This window comes from Alosa alosa, chromosome 22 (genome assembly GCF_017589495.1).
Source record: "Alosa alosa isolate M-15738 ecotype Scorff River chromosome 22, AALO_Geno_1.1, whole genome shotgun sequence".
NCBI classification, from domain to species: domain Eukaryota; kingdom Metazoa; phylum Chordata; class Actinopteri; order Clupeiformes; family Clupeidae; genus Alosa; species Alosa alosa.
In genome coordinates, this window is record NC_063210.1 from 14791926 (window position 1) to 14809727 (window position 17802).

At 44.7% G+C, this 17802-nt stretch overlaps 1 protein-coding gene across 3 annotated transcripts in view; it reads left to right on the plus strand.

The window, feature by feature from the left end:
- The first annotated feature begins 3150 nt into the window (after window positions 1–3150).
- gpr142 (G protein-coupled receptor 142) overlaps window positions 3151–17802 on the plus strand; it is a 15992-nt gene continuing 1340 nt past the window's right edge. Inside the window, exons 1-4 of one of the 3 annotated variants that reach the window (XM_048232457.1) lie at window positions 3151–3270; window positions 6809–7035; window positions 13968–14122; window positions 16866–17802. The exon at window positions 16866–17802 is cut by the window's right edge and continues 1340 nt beyond it. In XM_048232457.1, the coding sequence (XP_048088414.1) occupies window positions 13984–14122; window positions 16866–17802 (1076 nt within the window). In that variant the 5' untranslated portion in view covers window positions 3151–3270; window positions 6809–7035; window positions 13968–13983. Of the gene's footprint in view, window positions 3271–6231; window positions 6400–6808; window positions 7036–13940; window positions 14123–16865 lie in introns of those variants that run through there. The other 2 variants (XM_048232456.1, XM_048232459.1) reach the window with 2 other exon arrangements.

Below are 17802 nucleotides of genomic sequence, written 5' to 3' on the forward strand. Positions count from 1 at the left end.
CATTGTATGATGGATGGATGAATGGATATGTGCAATACATATCGATGGATGAATGGATGTGCAATACATAGGGCCCTACTTCATACACACATAGACAGTGATCTAGTGCTTGCATTGTATGGATGAATGGATATACCCAATCCATAGAGCCATAATTCATACACACATAGACAGTGGTCTAGTGCTTGCATAACAGGATCAGTGGCATTTTTCAAGGTCATACTGTAAATAGGCATTGCACACTATGCCCACATATTGATATTAGTGACGACCCTGAGGCTTCATTACATTATTCATTATGTGTCTTGCACTGTATCAGATCAGCTGTAGCATTATCTTTTCCATCTCTTGTTCTCCTTTACATTTGCATGTATTCATTTAGCAGACCCTTTTATTAGCAACATACAGAAAGAGAATAACATTTTAGAAGACCCCTGCCCCCCACACACACACACACACACACACACACTCACATTTTGATTGCTTGCAGTTGCTAACATTGTCCACAAGAGGACAGCTTTGCTATGCTGGACAAAATGTTTTTTTCTTTTTTTTTTTTGAGCCATTAACAGATTTGATCCTTTGTTCAGATGGACTCTGGAGACCCCCTGGTCAGAATGCTTTGATTCCAGCCCTCCCCTAATGCGACTCAAGTGACTGTTATTAGCCTAATTAATGCATAGTGATGCTGTGGAGAATTAAGTGCACACGAGCTGTGACGACTATCTAACCTTTCAAATAACCAGATAGACACTCTCAACAAGTTTGACCTGCTCATCATAGGCAACAATCGGGTGTTATATTGAAGTTAAAGACACCTTGGCATCTTAATTTTTCCTTGGTTTTATGGCTTTCATTCTCTCTCTCTCTCTCTCTCTCTCTCTCTCTCTCTCTCTCTGTCTTTTCCCTTTCTTGTAATTCCACCTATGTCATCTATTTTAAGCCCCAAAAGTTTCAAACCTGAAAGGACATCACCAGAGGCTCTTTCCACCTCTCAGAAACTCAACTCTGAGTCTGAGTTTGTGTTGGCACTGCTCCCTTGTGTCAGTTTGACCATGAGCAATTATGAGCGAGTGCTCGGTGTTCTGGAAGGAAAATGGTGCTGTGCTGTGGGTGTGGTGTGTCATTTTTTTTCTTTTTTTTCACGCTACAACTTCAAGCTGGAGCAGAGAGAGAGCAAAAAAAAAGAAAGGTTAATCTCTGTGTGTGAAAAAAGACAGACATTTAGAGCGAACCAGTATTGCAGTGACACTTCTAGGCAGCACACCAAGTTCATCTGCTCCCTCTGTGTCTGTGTCACGTATCGTTTATCCCTGAAATTATGTAACTTAGAATGCATCTGGCAGTGAAACTTGGTGCGAGACAACGGCTAACTTGGCACAACAGTCATTTTGTCAAAGCCCTAGCAACAGCTTGTGGTGTAACACATTGTTTGCACATTAATGTAAAACAAACACTTGCTTTTGCAATCAGTATTGAATAATGAAGGGTTTGCGCTGCATAGATGAACAGAAGGAAACAGGGCAGCAGGAAGGCAAAAGTGTTGTTCACTACATATGAACATGCCACTCACTAATCACTAATTTACACACACACAGACATACACATGCACACACACACACACACACACACACACACACACACATGCACGCGCACACACAAACACACACACATGCACACACACACACACACATATACACACACATGCACACACACACACACACACGCACACACATACAGACACACACACACACACTAATGCACACACACACACACACACACTAATGCAGACACACACACACTAATGCAGACACACACAACTAATGCAGACACACGCTTACATGCACATGCATGCAACTACCAAACAGACACATAGAATTGCAACAGAAATACTGCTGGAGTTACACTTTATCTCCAGACTGCCAGTGAGTTCACCGGGTCGTTGGTCAGTTGTAAAGAACTTTGTTGGCGTTGCATCGGTTGTGGAGACACAGCTGTGCGCAGTTTCACGCGAGTCATCATTGCCCTTGGACATTTTCAGTCGGTTGGAAATTGGACTAATTTTATTTTTAATTTTTATTTATTTTATTTGTTGTATGTCTTGTTTGTCTTGGTGTCACGGGTACGCTGGCGACTACGCCGCTTCGTCCGGCATCTATTGTCTTTGTTAGTCGGTGTCAATGACAATGTCTTACCCTATATGTGGAGCGCTTTGTTAAATGCGCTATACAAATAAATCCGACTTGACTTGACTTGACTTTAAGTTTGAAAAAAAAAACTTTGGCTTGGAGTTCTGTGATAACAACTTATCATAACTCATATCACTCCCAAGTTCCAAATCCATTTGTTTTTCCCCAGTGGGTAATGAATGGTGTCCTTGCTTTAACCTCATACAAAATAACATAGCCTTGTATATTCTCTTCATATAAATTACAAGAATGGAGACTCATTTTAGGTGATAATCTTAAGAAGCCATTGTTTTTTCTTTCTTTCTGGAATTCTTTTTTTTTTGGAGTGGTAATATGTGCTGCGCCATCACTAAATTATCTGTGGAGTCGACGGGATTGAAGTGATTTCTACAGATTCTGTAACAGTTTAGATAACTGGCAGTTGAACCGAACGTAGCAGGGTGGTTAAAAATAGCTTTATATACGCAAGCCAAGAAAGGTGTCAAGTGACACATAGCCAGATTTTTGTGTGAGGCTTTTTGCAGGGTATATCATGAACACACACACACACACACACACACACACACACACACACACACACACACACACACACAAACACACACACACAGTCATGCAGGATAATAAACATTTCCAAACATGTGACCACATATGATGACAGACACACCCTCATATGCACAATACACTCAATGCAAACACACATCTTCCCCTCCTCTCTTTTCCAACCTCTCTTCCACCTCTCCCTTCCCCTCGCCCAAACCCCCCCCCCACCACCCCCGGACCCTTCTGTTTGAACAGGACCCGATCCAAGGAGATATGGTGCAGTGTGAGAGTGCCAAGCAGCATCACTGATGAGTGGGAAATGGAAAATCATGGAGAGCCACGTTGTCCCTCCCTACCACCACCACACCACTCCCTTCTCCCTTGGACACAGCCGTTTGGGAGTCGTCGATTATGGCTCTGATCCCCCCAGGGGAGGCTACACCAGAGCCCTGGTCTGCCAAAACGGATATCGCTCTAATTTAAGCACGGTGGTGGTCCGCGCGGTTTGTTTTCGTCGAGTCGTGAGTTGTTTCAACATGAGGTAAGTATCCTGAGAATGTGCGCGTGAGCGGGTGAGAGAGAGTGATAAAGGGATTTGTTTGTTTGATGTCGTGGGCGGGCAGGCGGACGGACGAGCTGGCGGGCGGACGAGCTGGCGCGCTGCAGTATGTGGTGATGCACAGCAGGCCAGAGGTGACCAACAGAAGCCTGACCCGACTGTAAAACACCTGCTCATTGTAATTAGTGTCAAAGTAAATGATGACGGAACATGGGAGAGACGCAGTTTGGTCAGTGGGTGGCTGGACGACTCCCCGCTGTGGGAGTTTGTGGAAAACCTATTTAATATCCTCCTGAAGAAAAACGGCTCCCTGTGGTATCCATCAGAAATTAAAAAAAAAATCATTGAAATATAGTTCTCTGAAAAATAATATTAGTCAAGGCACACAATGTTTCACAGACTCACACAAATTCTCACTAACACACCACACCATCAACTCACTCAACACATGCACACACACATTAATGCACACACACAGACACACACACACACTCACGTGTTCACACCCACTAATCCAATTTGATACTCTACCCTCACTCACTGGTTGATTCAGCCTTTCTTCTACCCTCCACCCACACACACACACACATAGCATGCCCCTCACACACACACACACACCAAGACACACATGCACACACACAGACACACACACACACACACATGCACACACACACACACGCAAACACACACACACACACGCACACACACACATGCACACACACACACGCAAACACACACACACGCGCACACACACGCATGCACATACACACACGCATGCACATACATACACACTGTCTGCGCACCCCATCTACACACACATTGTTGACGAGGTACATTTTCCACTCCGTTGGGCCTTCTGTGTGCCGTGAGGTGGTCGATGCAGTGGCCATCAATCGCCGTGCGTGGAGCCCCTGCTCTCCCATCGGGTCTGCTGTCAGGGTCTCCACCAGTAATTCACACACACACACACACACACACACACACACACACACACACACAGAGTGAGAGTGACACACACGCACATGCACACGCACACACACACACACATACACACACAAATCCACCACAAGTCCTCTCTCCATAATGTAGGCCTACTTACTACCCCTTTCTTTCTCCTTCATCCACTGGGCCAAACTATAAGACAGTTCTGCAGCAAGCTCTCAACAAATGGGGCGGTGGTAGTGTAGTGGTTAAGGAGCTGGGCTAGCGTGCAGTAGCCTGAAAGTTGTCGGTTCAATTCCCGGCTTCCACCGTTGTGCCCTTGAGCAAGGCACTTAACCCCAAGTTGCTCCGGGGACAATGTGATCCCTTGTAATATACAGTAGCTGACATGTGTAAGTCACTTTGGTCAAGAAGTGTCTGCTAAATGTAATGTAAATGTAATGTAAATGTATAAATGACTATACTAAATTCTATACAATAGATATGGCATGGAATTATACTGTGTATATTGAATGCATAAGCAAGTGTGTTTGTGTGTGTGTCTGGTGTCTGTGAGTGTATATCCATGTAAATGTGTGTGTGTGTCTGTGTCTGTATGTGTACTTAATCCCCATCATATCTCATTTGCAACCCCTATTCCCATAAAACTTATACCCTTATTACATGCTTTACACCGCAAACGCACGCCAGTATATGCATAGACTCTATAAGCATGCAAGCCCAGTTACTGTATGCTCCAATGTGGTCATACTCACAGCATCTAACTGCCCAGAGGACAGAGTGTGCCTGTGTGGTTATTATGTAAATACAGGGGTATCATGTTACTCTCTGTAAAGTGAGACCGCATGTTTTCAGCATTAGGCATTAGAACTAAGCACCATAACATACACTGTCTCAAAGAGGAATTAAATGAAAAGAGATGTCAAAGCTATAAATAGCTGCATTGTAAAAACCATACAAGTCTGCATATGAGCTATACTGAAGTTGGACTACTGTACTACTGTATGTGCAGAAGACAGCGTGTGTGGATTTGGATGTGTGTTTGCTGCCAAAATGGAGCATCTGCCAGCTCAACCATCAATCTGAGAGGAATGACACATGTTCTGCATTTGCTTGTTTAATTTTGTGCAATAAATGAATCAGGTCAGCAAATAACCAGCCATTGCTACTGGGCAATCTGTGTAGCCTACACCACTCCAGATACTTGCCCTCTTTTTTTAGTTGGCCTCCACAGTAAAAGGTTCCTCTTTGCAGCTACTCTAAATTTCCCTTTTGCCAAGTGAGTCTTATCAAATATGTGAAGAGTTTGGTTCCAAAACACTATATCCTCCATTTTAATGAATTTTCATGAATATTGTTTTAACATTTTCTTCTACAAGTAATTTTAGTGGAACTGTAATTATGGGTTATTGTTACTATATTTATCTGAACTCAATCAAAATAACACAACTGCAATTTAATTGATATTACCTGAAATACACAATTAAATAACATGACTTATTAATGTTTTCAAAAATGGAGATATAGCGTTTTGAACCAAACTCTTCATTTATTCTTTGTTGAAAGATGCTAGAAAACTGTCAGATAAACACCCTTAAAAACAACAAAGTAGGTTTAGAGTATTTACACTTGGACTGTGCCTATTACTGGCCCAATGAACCATTTCCAATTTACCCCTAAAATGCCTGCTAAAAACGCCTATATATCCTATGGCATTCTAGACTAAATAACCTTATTTCCTGAGGGTTTTCTGAAAAAATACTAAGAATTGTCAACGTCTACCAAAACCTTAATATCTAAGCCTCTGTACACCTAGAAACATGAATTAAAAAGCATGCTGCGCTACGCAGCAACCAGCGGGAGATTCAATGTTGCGCTATGCAGCAACCAGCGGGAGATAGAATGTTGCGTCGTGCAGCATCCAGCACGAATGGGTTAAAGATTCTTTATCATTTTCTTTAGTTCTTAAGAGTTCTAGTTCTAATTCTTGTTCTAATCCCCCCTTGTTTTTGGTTAAGAGTGTGTACAGCCTACCATCTCTCGCCCACACTGCCCTGACCTTTGGGTGGCAACATGCGGGCAGTGGGGCAGACGGGCTATATTCGGTTTGTCATTGGCATTCTGGTCACAGGCTGAGCAATCCCATGGGGCCTCGTTAAGGCGGAGACAGTGAGTGGCACGAACCATCTCGTGCACAGACATACACACACACACACACACACACACACACACACACACACACCACTTGCAGACCACAGGCACGGGTAACTCAACGCCGCAGCTTGGGCTTCTGTTACCTGTTTCACTTTTTTGGCTGTGTGGGTAGCTTGGTCTGTCTTGTCATCCGCTCTCTCTCTCTCTCTTTCTCCTTCTCTGTCGTTCTTTTGGTTTCTTTTTCACTGACTCCTCTGTGTCTCTCTCCATTCTAATTCCTATACCTGTTTTTAGCCACTGATCAATCCCAGTCTTATTCCCTCCCTCTCCCTGGTGCCCCCTCCCCCTTTACCTCCGTCCTTTTCTGCTTTCTCTTTCTCCCTCCCTCTCTCTCTCCTTCCCTCTTTCTCTCTCCCTCCCCTAGACTCCCATGCCCCTCTCCCTCTCTACTCACTCTCACACTGGCCGAAGTGATGTGCGTGCTGCTTGGAGTCCTCTTCTCCCTCTCCTCCTCCTCCTCCTCCTCTTCCTCCTCTTGGGAGCGTCTGCTGGGCAGCGGCAGTGGCGGTGCTGGCTGGGGTGCGGGCACAGGGGCAGACGGGTAGACGGGCATTAGGCACGCAGATGGCGTGACACGACTGGTACTAACAGGTAGGCACTCTACTTCATTCACATCCTGACTTTTGCACACTGACATGTGAACCTACACACCTACATCACTTACACAGACATGGATATGCTGATACACACACACACACACACTCACATGCACACAAAAATTAAGATGCATGAAAATATTTCTATAAAGAAAAAAATTAAATGAAATGATGCCAATGTTAAATTTAAATGCATAGTTGTGTATGGTATATGCACATAAGTCTATACTTTGTATGATATTCTGCAGAAGCTGGATGATACTCGTTTTGAAGAGACATGTTATATCTATTGTATATGCAAGTAGTGTGCAAGTCAAGAACTGTTTAACAAGGATAACCATATTAACTATGGATAAGTCATGGGTCTGTGCCCTGCAAGTTTAATTAGCAATAAAAGTCAATAAAGAGATAAAACTGTCCTAGAGAGGCTCTGAGTTCAGACAGCATCTCAGTTCTATACTTCAGATAAAACAATGCCCAACTCGTCCGCTTAGAACAACTATGCCCTATTTCCTGTTATTTCTATCCCTTACCCAATAACAATTCATATGAAAAAGTGTCAGTTCAAGTGATTTGCAGTCTAAGTAAACCAATTCTTGGAGCTGCCGAGACTCCCTTCTGGGTTATGTCATATTAATGTGTGTGTGTGTGTCTAGGACAGCAGGAAATTCTGTGGGGGTCATCTCACTGACTTGTGAAATCTGAAAGGTTACATGTCCTGGGATTTTGAAGTACAAACGACTCAAACGGTCCCTATTTAATTCTGGGCGTTTTTTTGAAGTTTAATTAAATTTCTAGGGAATAGCCTATTTTTTTAAGAGACTTCAGAGACTTGTCTTCTGTGGTGGACACCCATGGATAGGACAATAAGGAAATTGCTACTCCCTGCTAAGGAGGAAACCCTGACTTGAACCCAGCTTACATGGGGGGCCCCATCTCCTCTCCACCCTGCTGATTTAGACATCCCAGACTCAGCTGACAAAATATGAGGACGAGTCCACGCACTTCAGAAGAACACTGTACATTACATGAACCTCTAGCAGCAACCTCCAAACTAATCAATAGTGTTTGCGACAGTATAACTGACAAGGTGCTGAATGGTTGGATTCGAAACTAGTACCCTGTGTGCACTGGGAAATGCTGAAGCCACCCATCCTTATCTTCTTTTCCTGGAATTGCACACCAATGCAGACGCCGTCACTGAATCCTCGTCCTTGAGCCCGTTGCTGTTGTTTCAGGTACCTCATCAGGGCATGAATTATTAAGGAGCCACTGGAGCGCAGAGACTGAAAACAGAGAGAAAGAGAGAGAGAGGGATAATGAAAGAGAGAGAGAGGAAGGAACGGAGAATGAGTGAGAAGAATATCTTAGCTGCGTGTAAGGTCAATCCATTCACACCATTCAAGAGCTGTTTAACCTGGGTTATTACAATCCAGGAAGGCTAGCATACACGTCGCGCTAGACAGCATAGACAGCTAGACAGCTCTGCACACGCACATACACACACACACGCACACACAACACACACAGTAGCGCTACTTTTCCACTGGGGCCTCTTCTCTGAGTGTTTCAAGCCATGAAATGACAAATTTAACTGTCCACAGAGAGGACAAACACACATTAGTGCATTGGTCCGAGTCTCGCGGACTCGATATCAAATGCTGTGATTAAAACTGTTGACAGGGGGAGAAATTTCACTGGGTTGCAGTTCTCATTGCTGTCATTATTGTTGTTTTAAGAGCAACCCATGCATCATTACGTAGTGTTGAGTTTCTCTCATTCTCAAGATAACGGATGGTGTCCGTTGGGATCCAAGCACAACTCTCACCATTTAAAAGGGTGTGAGGGAGCTTGCGTGATCATACTTGCTCTCCTCTCAACACTTCTTCCCAACCTCAACCCGATAATGGCTGGTGGCAAGGATACACATAGGATGGGTGGGGGATGCATCCGCAATGCATCCCATCATCCCATGCAATATCTCCAGGGTACATCATTACTGTCGGGGACGGGATCCTTTGGGGATGGGGGACGGGAAGGGGGCCTCTCACAATTTTCCAAGCTCCCCCAGCTTGCTTTTATCCCACGCATTTACCCCAGAGCCCATGATGGTGAATGAGTTTCATATGGCAGTAGGAACGAGGCAGTATCTCTCCTCTCCTGGATCGATCTCTTGATTGTCCTCCTCTGGATCAATAAGAGAAATAACCTTTTTTTTCTCGTCCTGCTGGAGGCGACTACGTGGTTATGGTGATTATCACGTTTTCTCGTCCTCGTTTTCTATTTAGTCAAATTAGAAACAGGGACATGAATTGAGCAAATGAAATTAAAGAGTTAAGTATAAGTCAATGGAAAGATCTAAGATAATCCGGTGGACTGCTTCAGTTGAGAACCTATTAATTTCCTCAACCAGCAACAGAGCTGTTTGGTTGCTCCATAACGACAATCCCAGTGTGGGAAACACTCACAGACACATATGCCATTCTGCAGCCCTTACATAAGCGTGTCAAAAGCTGCGGCATTCTCAGGGATCAGAGATCACACCACAGGCAAGCCAAACAAGCCAACAGCAAGCAAGGAAGCATGTCCCATCCCCCTACACCACCCCTTACTGGGGTGACTTTGAGGAATTATCTGTTCTTTCCAAGCTGGGGCCGAAGAAGAAGAAAATCTGAGGAGTGTAAAAAAAACAGACATGGCTGAATTTATGCACTTATAAAGCCTCATAGAACACGAATGCCTAAGCAAACTGTCCAGTAGGTTTGGCATGTGATGACAAATGGGTGGTTTCGCCGACACTGCGCCAGGTCGGCTGTGAAGGAGCGAGTAATAAATGTCTTGTTACCTCATGCATCATGGTGAGATTATCCGGAGCTGAGCCGGTAGGGAACATGGGGAATTAGTGTCGAGGGAGCGTATCGCCACTCTGCAGGTCTGACTCTGACAGGAGTAATAGTAGCCCTTGTGCGTCTGTACACAAAGCTCTCAGGTCTCATACTTTACATCCTGCCATATCAAATACCCAACTTTTGGCGCGCAGGACAAATGGCCCAGCGCTAGCCTAGCAGTCTGTCCTAGCCTTGACTAGGCTACTGCCATGCGACGAGTGTTGATTTGTAGTGAAGGGTCGCAGGGAGACGTTTACAACAAGATGAAGCAACGCATAAGACCATCTCCTCCTTTGGTTACAAGCAAAATTGAAAATGCAAGCAAAAAGTGCTGACAACCTATTTACATTTCAGCCTGAAAATGGAGGAAAAATATACTGTGGTACTAATTTAATTGCATCAGTCTACAGGTTTGTGGGAATGAGACAGGCGAAGGCTCTGCAATGCAATTCTCATTATTTAAAGCAGATGGCAAAGTAATCGGCTGAGCAGTAAATACAATCCTTCTGAGCGTTTAATCATATGCCCCCCCTTCTAATATTACGCTGCGGTAATTATGAGGTGACGGTAAAGCAGTCATGGCTGTTATGATCAATCGTTGCACCGTGAGTGAATCTGCAGAGCTAAGCAAGAACAGCTCACCACACAATCGCCGTCCACTCTCCGATACCCGTAAATCAAACAGAGACCTATGAGGCACGGATCATGAATGGATTGTCTTTGCAGATGCTGTAGTTCAGACAGTGCACCTCCTTTTCACAGCGGTTCTCATACACTCTCCATCTCCTTTCAGAACAACTATGTGATGTGATCTGGGAAAACCCTTCACATGGTGCAATTTTACCAACTTACGATTCTGATTCTGATGGTATCCTGGATTTTTCTAGGAGACTGTCCAGAATATTGCTAGGATGGAATCAGAATCTTGAGCTGGTGAAATTTCACCAGACAGGGTTAAAACAGAGCAAAAATCAAGGATTTTTGAGTGCACCTTCTGAAGGGTTTTCCTGGATCGGATCACATAATGTCATCTAAATACAGCTCTTTGACTTAAAAGGAATTAAAGCAACACAGTATAGGTTATTTTACTTAAATATAAGCCTTTGACTCGTTTTAACAATACACAGACTTTACAGTAATATCAAAATGTCTATTACTACCAGAGGGCACCTGGAGCATCTGATATTGCTCCATGCAACTTTGTTGTTCTGTGCAAGAACATGCGTCTTTTAATCATTTTTGACAAATCCCTTTTTAACGTTGAAAATTGACGACAAGGGGTATTACTAGATGTATCGCATAGCGGTCCAAGATCTGATCTCCGCTCAGTCCTGTACATCCTCTCACTGTAAATCACACTTGTCAATTTGTCTCCATCTCCTACTCCATCCTTTACTCTTGCAACTTTGTGTGTGTGTGTGTGTGTGTGTGTGTGTGTGCATGTGTGTGTGAGAGAGAGAGAGAGTGTGTGTGAGACAGTCCTGCCTTGTAGCTCCTCTCCTCATCATCCTCTACCAGGAATCCTTCCAGGGCCGGAGTGGGGCCACTTTTCAGCCCAGGAGTTTCAGGCCCAAGACCGGCCCACGTTTGCTATAGTGGTGGAAATTGGATAAATGAAGCAACATTTCAGCTCTTATCCTGTATCTATCCTGTAGTTTGTATTAGTACCATGGTTCAACAAATGTGTAAAGGTTATATAATAATTCACTTCAACTGAGAAGTTAACAACAAATATTTCAATATTCCACAAGTTAACAAAAACAGAAAGAAAGAAAGCCTTTGAAATGTAGCCTATCCCACGCTTCCACAAAGAGGCATATTGAACTAATGTTTAGGCTACATGTTTTTTTGCATGGATAGGCTATATTGTTGTTTGGTGATTTAGCCTACTCCTTTACTACACCCTCGTCTGTGCAAACAAGGAATATAAGTTTATCATGTAGCATAATTGCTCTTTCTTACATTAAATAACTTTAATCCTCTCTACTTGTTCCTGTAGTCATGGCCTCCTCATCACTAATTTCGGGCTCATAATTTTCAGTGGTCGACTGGTTGATCTGCTGCTCAGAGGCTACAATTTTTACCGCATAGGCCTACACTGATCGAGCTTCAGTTTTGTTATCAATATTTGCATACTGCAAAGTCTATGAATCGGGCTAACATCTTAAGTAATTTAATATGTTGCTTGCGAATAGCTTGACAACGCTACAACGTCCAATATTAGCCTAATAATTGCATTGCTAATAATCATTGCCTATAGGCTATCTCTCTTTACCAGTTGAACTGAACCCTTCACTCAACACCACCATTTACAAGCCAGTGGGTGTACAGTCACGAAATCACTGAAATGTCAGAATTATCATACAAATTATTTTTTGTCTATAAAAGTCTAGTTTTGGTACATGTCCACCAAGTTTCATGTGTCCCGTTGTTTCAGTGTCCCAGGAATCGTTGAGAAAAAATTCAGAAAGTTGATGACGGGGGAATAGAATTAATTAAAAAAAAATGACAAACCCTATACGACCATAATAACCAATTCTTACAGCATGTTGCTTTAAGGAGAGGAACATCATTTCTTGTGTGTATATACCGGTAACACTTTTGGAAGATTTTTGAGATTTTTGGAAAATTTCTCATTAACAAAAAGTCATTAACAACAATGCTACAGCTTGTAGAGTAAATATTTGTTTCACTGTCTGGGTCATTGCCTTTTTAGTCAAGTCCCTTCAAAGCAAACAAACATCCTTAATGGCTTAACCACTGTAAGTATGGGTGTGTTAGTGTATGTTTGTGTGAGTGTGTGTGTACATATGTGTGTGTGAGTGTGTGTGTGTGTGTCGCTCTCTCTCTGTGTGTGTGTGTGTGCGCGCACGTATGTGTGTCTGTGTGTGTGCTGTTGGAAGGGGTGAATCAAGGTGAAAGACTGAGATGAAGGGGAGGAAGGAACCTCATGGGTAATTCACTGAAGAGTGTGTGTGTGTGTGTGTGGTGTTGGAAGAGTGTGTGTGTGTGTGTGTGGTGTTGGAAGAGTGTGTGTGTGGTGTTGGAAGGTTGAATCCAGGTGAAAGATTGAGATGGAAGATGGAAAGGGAGGGGAGGAAGGAACCTGGTAGATGGACACCACTGACAGAAAATAACTATATGAGTCACTTCCTGTTTCTCTTTCTCTCTCCGTCCATCTGGCGACGTCGTCAGCTTGACACTAATCGACTGCTGCCGCTCACAGCACACCACACTCACTCACTCACTCACTCACCTCCATTAGTGCGAATGCATGCGCTTCTCCCAATATGGTTCCATCCTGAAGCCATTTAACCTCACTCTTGCCTTCCCCCTTCACAAAGCTCGGGTGGCGACAAGCCCTTATACGCACTGACCCGGCACCATCTGTGACACTTTATTGACAAAGACTCACCTTATTAGTGCAGGCGGGTTACCTGCAAAACATGCATGCACCTGGCGTGTTTAGAACAGGTGGCCCTTTATATGCGATGGGGATGGCTGCCGTGAGGAGTGTTTGGGCTGAAGTCGAATTGCCCGGAAATATTGGGAATGATATATGGGACATATGGTAATGATGATATATGGATGAATTACGAAGAAATGCTATTTCATTATGACAGATTTGGAATAAAAACAAACATGTTTCAAATGTACTTTTGCATGCTTCTCAATTGTTTGTATATGAATGTGTCAACATTCAAGAAGTCCATGGTTGAGTGTGTTTTAAGAAAGGTTTACTGTTTCTCCGAGACTTTGCATATTTGAGAGTTTAGTTACTTTAGAAGTCTCTGGCTGGGTCAGACGATGTCAAATGAAAGTCAATGTGTTGGCAAGTATCCTGATCGAAGTAGCTTGAAAACCCACTGTAGTTTATCCAGTGGAAACCTACTTCCACAGACAGTCAATGGTCTTGCCAAGTTGTCAGCACACTAGTTCAGTTCCAAATTCTGACAGAATAAACAATGACAACAAATGCTGACTGTTTCCCCTAAAAAACTGACTTCTCAAGCTGAAAACGTTGCTTCGCCTGCTGCAGGAGACACTCAAAGGTCATGATCCACCGACCCAATGTGACGGTGCCGACCCACGCCAGGGGGGGCCAGAACCAGGAAGAGTGGCAGAGGTCCGAGTGCGTTCTGGGCTACATCCCTGTCATCTACTACAGCGTCCTCTTGTGTGTGGGAGTACCAGGTGGGAGAAAAGCGTAAACAAAATGCTTTAGTGTTGCATGTTGCTAGCTTGAGTGTGTTATAGCAGTAGTTGTAATCAAATTGCAGTATTACATGTATGTCATTATTAATAAGATGAATAGAGATTACTATTTACTGGATCTAGTAGTGCAGTAGTATGATTCTCAGAGTATATTATCAGACGTTTTTTAGGTCCAAACGTGAAGTAGGGACAAAAATGAGGAGAATCTGTGTAATTAAGCTAGCATGCTAATATGGCAATGGCTAGGTAGCTAAACAATGTATATAGTATAAGTATATATACTCTTTTGATCCCGTGAGGGAAATTTGGTCTCTGCATTTATCCCAATCCGTGAATTAGTGAAACACACACAGCACACAGTGTACTGTACACACAGTCAGGTGAAGCACACACTAATCCTGGCACAGTGAGCTGCCTGCATCAACAGCGGCGCTCGGGGAGCAGTGAGGGGTTGGGTGCCTTGCTCAAGGGCACTTCAGCCGTGCCTACTGGTCAGGGTTCGAACCGGCAACCCTCCGGTTACAGGTCCAAAGTGCTAACCAGTAGGCCACGGCTGCCCACAAATCGTCACATCGTAAATCGTCACATCATAGTAAACCGCTTTTTTTCCGCCACTAACTAGGCTCAATATTTCATTACAAGTGTCACATGGACAGGATCCCTTATATGGAGAAACCCCTGGGTCTGCTGACCTCAAATAAACTGTATAAAACAAGTGTTTGTAGCTTACAGTCAGTGACCTACCTTTGTCTTCCTCTGGTATTAGGCATTGATTCCCATAGTCCATAGCAGTCGATTGTTGCATGGGAACTGTATTACCAGACAGAAGGCACTGAATCAACTAGTAGGGACTTCTTACTATGTTATAGGTCAGAGACCCTGAAGAAGATGGAGGTAACTTAAATTGGTGCACTAAACTCTTACTCTAACTTACCATATCTTTTCAGAAGTAGGCCTAAAGCAAACACATCTTTTTTTGTTTGAAGGTTAAAATAAGTTGTTTACTCAAGTCCAAAGAAGACACTTGTCTGTGTGGTCTAAGATTGACTCAATTAGCGCAGCTGCTAGTTGTGTTCAACAGTGCTACTAACCGTACTCCACTGTCCATCATCATATAAAGCCTGCCCCATAATAAGCAGGTGTTGACACTTCATAAGCACTTAACTCAAAACCATTTTCATGAACATTTAGACACGGTTCAGAAATTATCAGTAGCCTACCTTGGGCCTAGGTTGACATACACCAGATTTTCCCTTTTAGCACAACAGAAATTGATCAGTGGGGAATTCATGGGCAGTCAGGAAGCCCTGATAATAATAACTATGTTAATGCGTAAGGTCAGCATGACTTGACTTTGTTTGGCTCAGAGCAAAAATCAATTGGCCATTAAGGGTGGTCTTAAATCTGTTTCGTGCAACATCTTTGTGGGAAAACTGCAGTTAAGGTAATTGTACACAGGGAATCGACATGCAAATGGTAAATTATCTGACCAAACATTGGCCTTGGGAGTAATAGCAACACAAATCACTTCAGTCCTTCTACTCTGAGCACCCCCCCCATCCTCGCCCTCGCCCCCTAAACACACACACACACACACACACACACACTTACCCAATCCTCCTATTCACCCTAGCCACAGATGTCCCCAACCCAAAGCAGGGTAGCACAAAGTAAACAGGACGCGTCCAGTTCATGGACACTGCTTGAGTCATTCCGTGTGATGGGTCTCTCATGTGACCGATGTTCCCTGTCCATCCCACGCCCTGCGTCCCAGTGACTAGCAAACTCACTCAGGCTATGCCAGTGAATAAAAACTAGACCAAGGTCGAAGTGATTATGGAAATCAACAGCCTAGCCACAACATTACACAACCAGTTTGCCTTTTGATGCCTTTTTCTTAAGCTGTGCATTGGGAATAGCAATGCCTTAGATTGAGTATTGATCCTGGGGACTTAACAGTCTTCACAGAGGTGGTGTAGTGTGTTGAGGTGGTGGATTGACCTGGTGTCAGTGTTCACTTCATCTGTGACCTCCATTTGACCTTCAATCTTCTCAGGATAAATCAAAGTAATTGCCTTCTCCTCCAAGGGATGAGGAAGAGGAGGAGGAGACTTTGGCCAAGTCCACAGAAGCTTTAGTTTAAATTTACTGTAGGATTTTATCTCGCTGAGCTAACCACAGGGGACAGCTAGCCAGAAGATGGTTTGCTGGTGTTTTTTGCATAACATCTCTGTGTGAGCCCTCCCCCCACGTCACTTCTCAACCACTGTGTTTATGTCTGACTCTGTCTTAAACTGTTTGTCTCTGTCTCCGAACGTACTGTATGTTTGCCTGTGTGTACATGTCCGCACTATTTCTTTCTATGTAATCCCTCTTCCTGTCATGCATGCTTTTATATGGTACATTCACATTAATCTTATATGTTTAGTATTATGAGTTATGGCTTTTTTTTTTTCTTCTTAGTAAACATCAACTCTCTTTTTCTCATAACCCTATCCCTGTAAAATGCTCTCATTCTGTTGTTCTGGTTTAATTTCCTGTTGTCCCTCTCCTTTTTTGTCTCTCTCTCTCTCACTCTCTCTTATCCTCTCTTTATCTCATCCTTTTCTGTCCCTCTCATCCTCTCTCTCTCTCTCTCTCTCTCTCTCTCTCTTTCTCTCTCTCTCTCTCTTCCTTCTCTCTGTTTCTGGCCATCCGGTTTCCTCTGCCCTTTCCTCTCCAGTGAACATCCTGACTCTGGTGGCTTTGTCGCGGCTGGCCTCGCGCACCAAGAAGGCGCTCTACGTGTACCTTCTGGCGCTGACCAGTTCGGACATCCTCTCACAGCTCTTCATCATCTTCGTGGGCTTTCTGCTGGAGACGGCCGTCTTCCACCGTGACATGCCCGACCTCCTGCTCCACTCGGTCAGCATACTGGAGTTCGCCGCCAATCACGCATCCATCTGGGCTACCGTTCCGCTGACCGTTGACCGCTACGTGGCGCTCTGCCACCCGCTGCTCCACCGCCAGATCAGCTACCCGGAGCGCGCGCGCCGCATCATCGCCGCAGTAATGGCTCTGGCGCTGGCGTCCGGCGTGCCGTTCTTCTGGTGGTCGGACATGTGGCGGGTGAGCCACCCGCCCACACAGCTGGACCGCGCACTCATCTGGACGCATGTCACCATCATCTACTTCCTGCCGTGCAGCATCTTCCTGGTGCTCAACTCCCTCATCATCCACCGCCTGCGGCGGCGGCAGCAGCAGCAGCTGTGCCACGAGGAGAACGGGGACGTGTCATCGGCCGCCGCTGCGATGCCTCCTCACCACCGCCGGCGCCTAGGCAAGACCACAGCCATGCTGCTGGCCGTCACATCTGTCTTCGCGGTGCTGTGGGCGCCTCGCACCGGCGTGGTCATCTACCACCTCTACGTGTCCTCGGTGCACCGCGACTGGCGCGTCCACTTGGCCTACGACCTGGCGAACATGCTGGCCATGCTCAACACGGCGGTCAACTTCTTCCTCTACTGCTTCGTCAGCAAGCCCTTCCGCGCCGCCGTGCGCGACGTTCTGCTACTCCGGCACGGCGGGCCTGTCGCCGCCCGGCACGCCCTCCGCCACCAGCAGGCGCCCGTCAACGCCTCCACCTCCTCACTCTCAAGCGCCAACAAACGCTCGCAGCG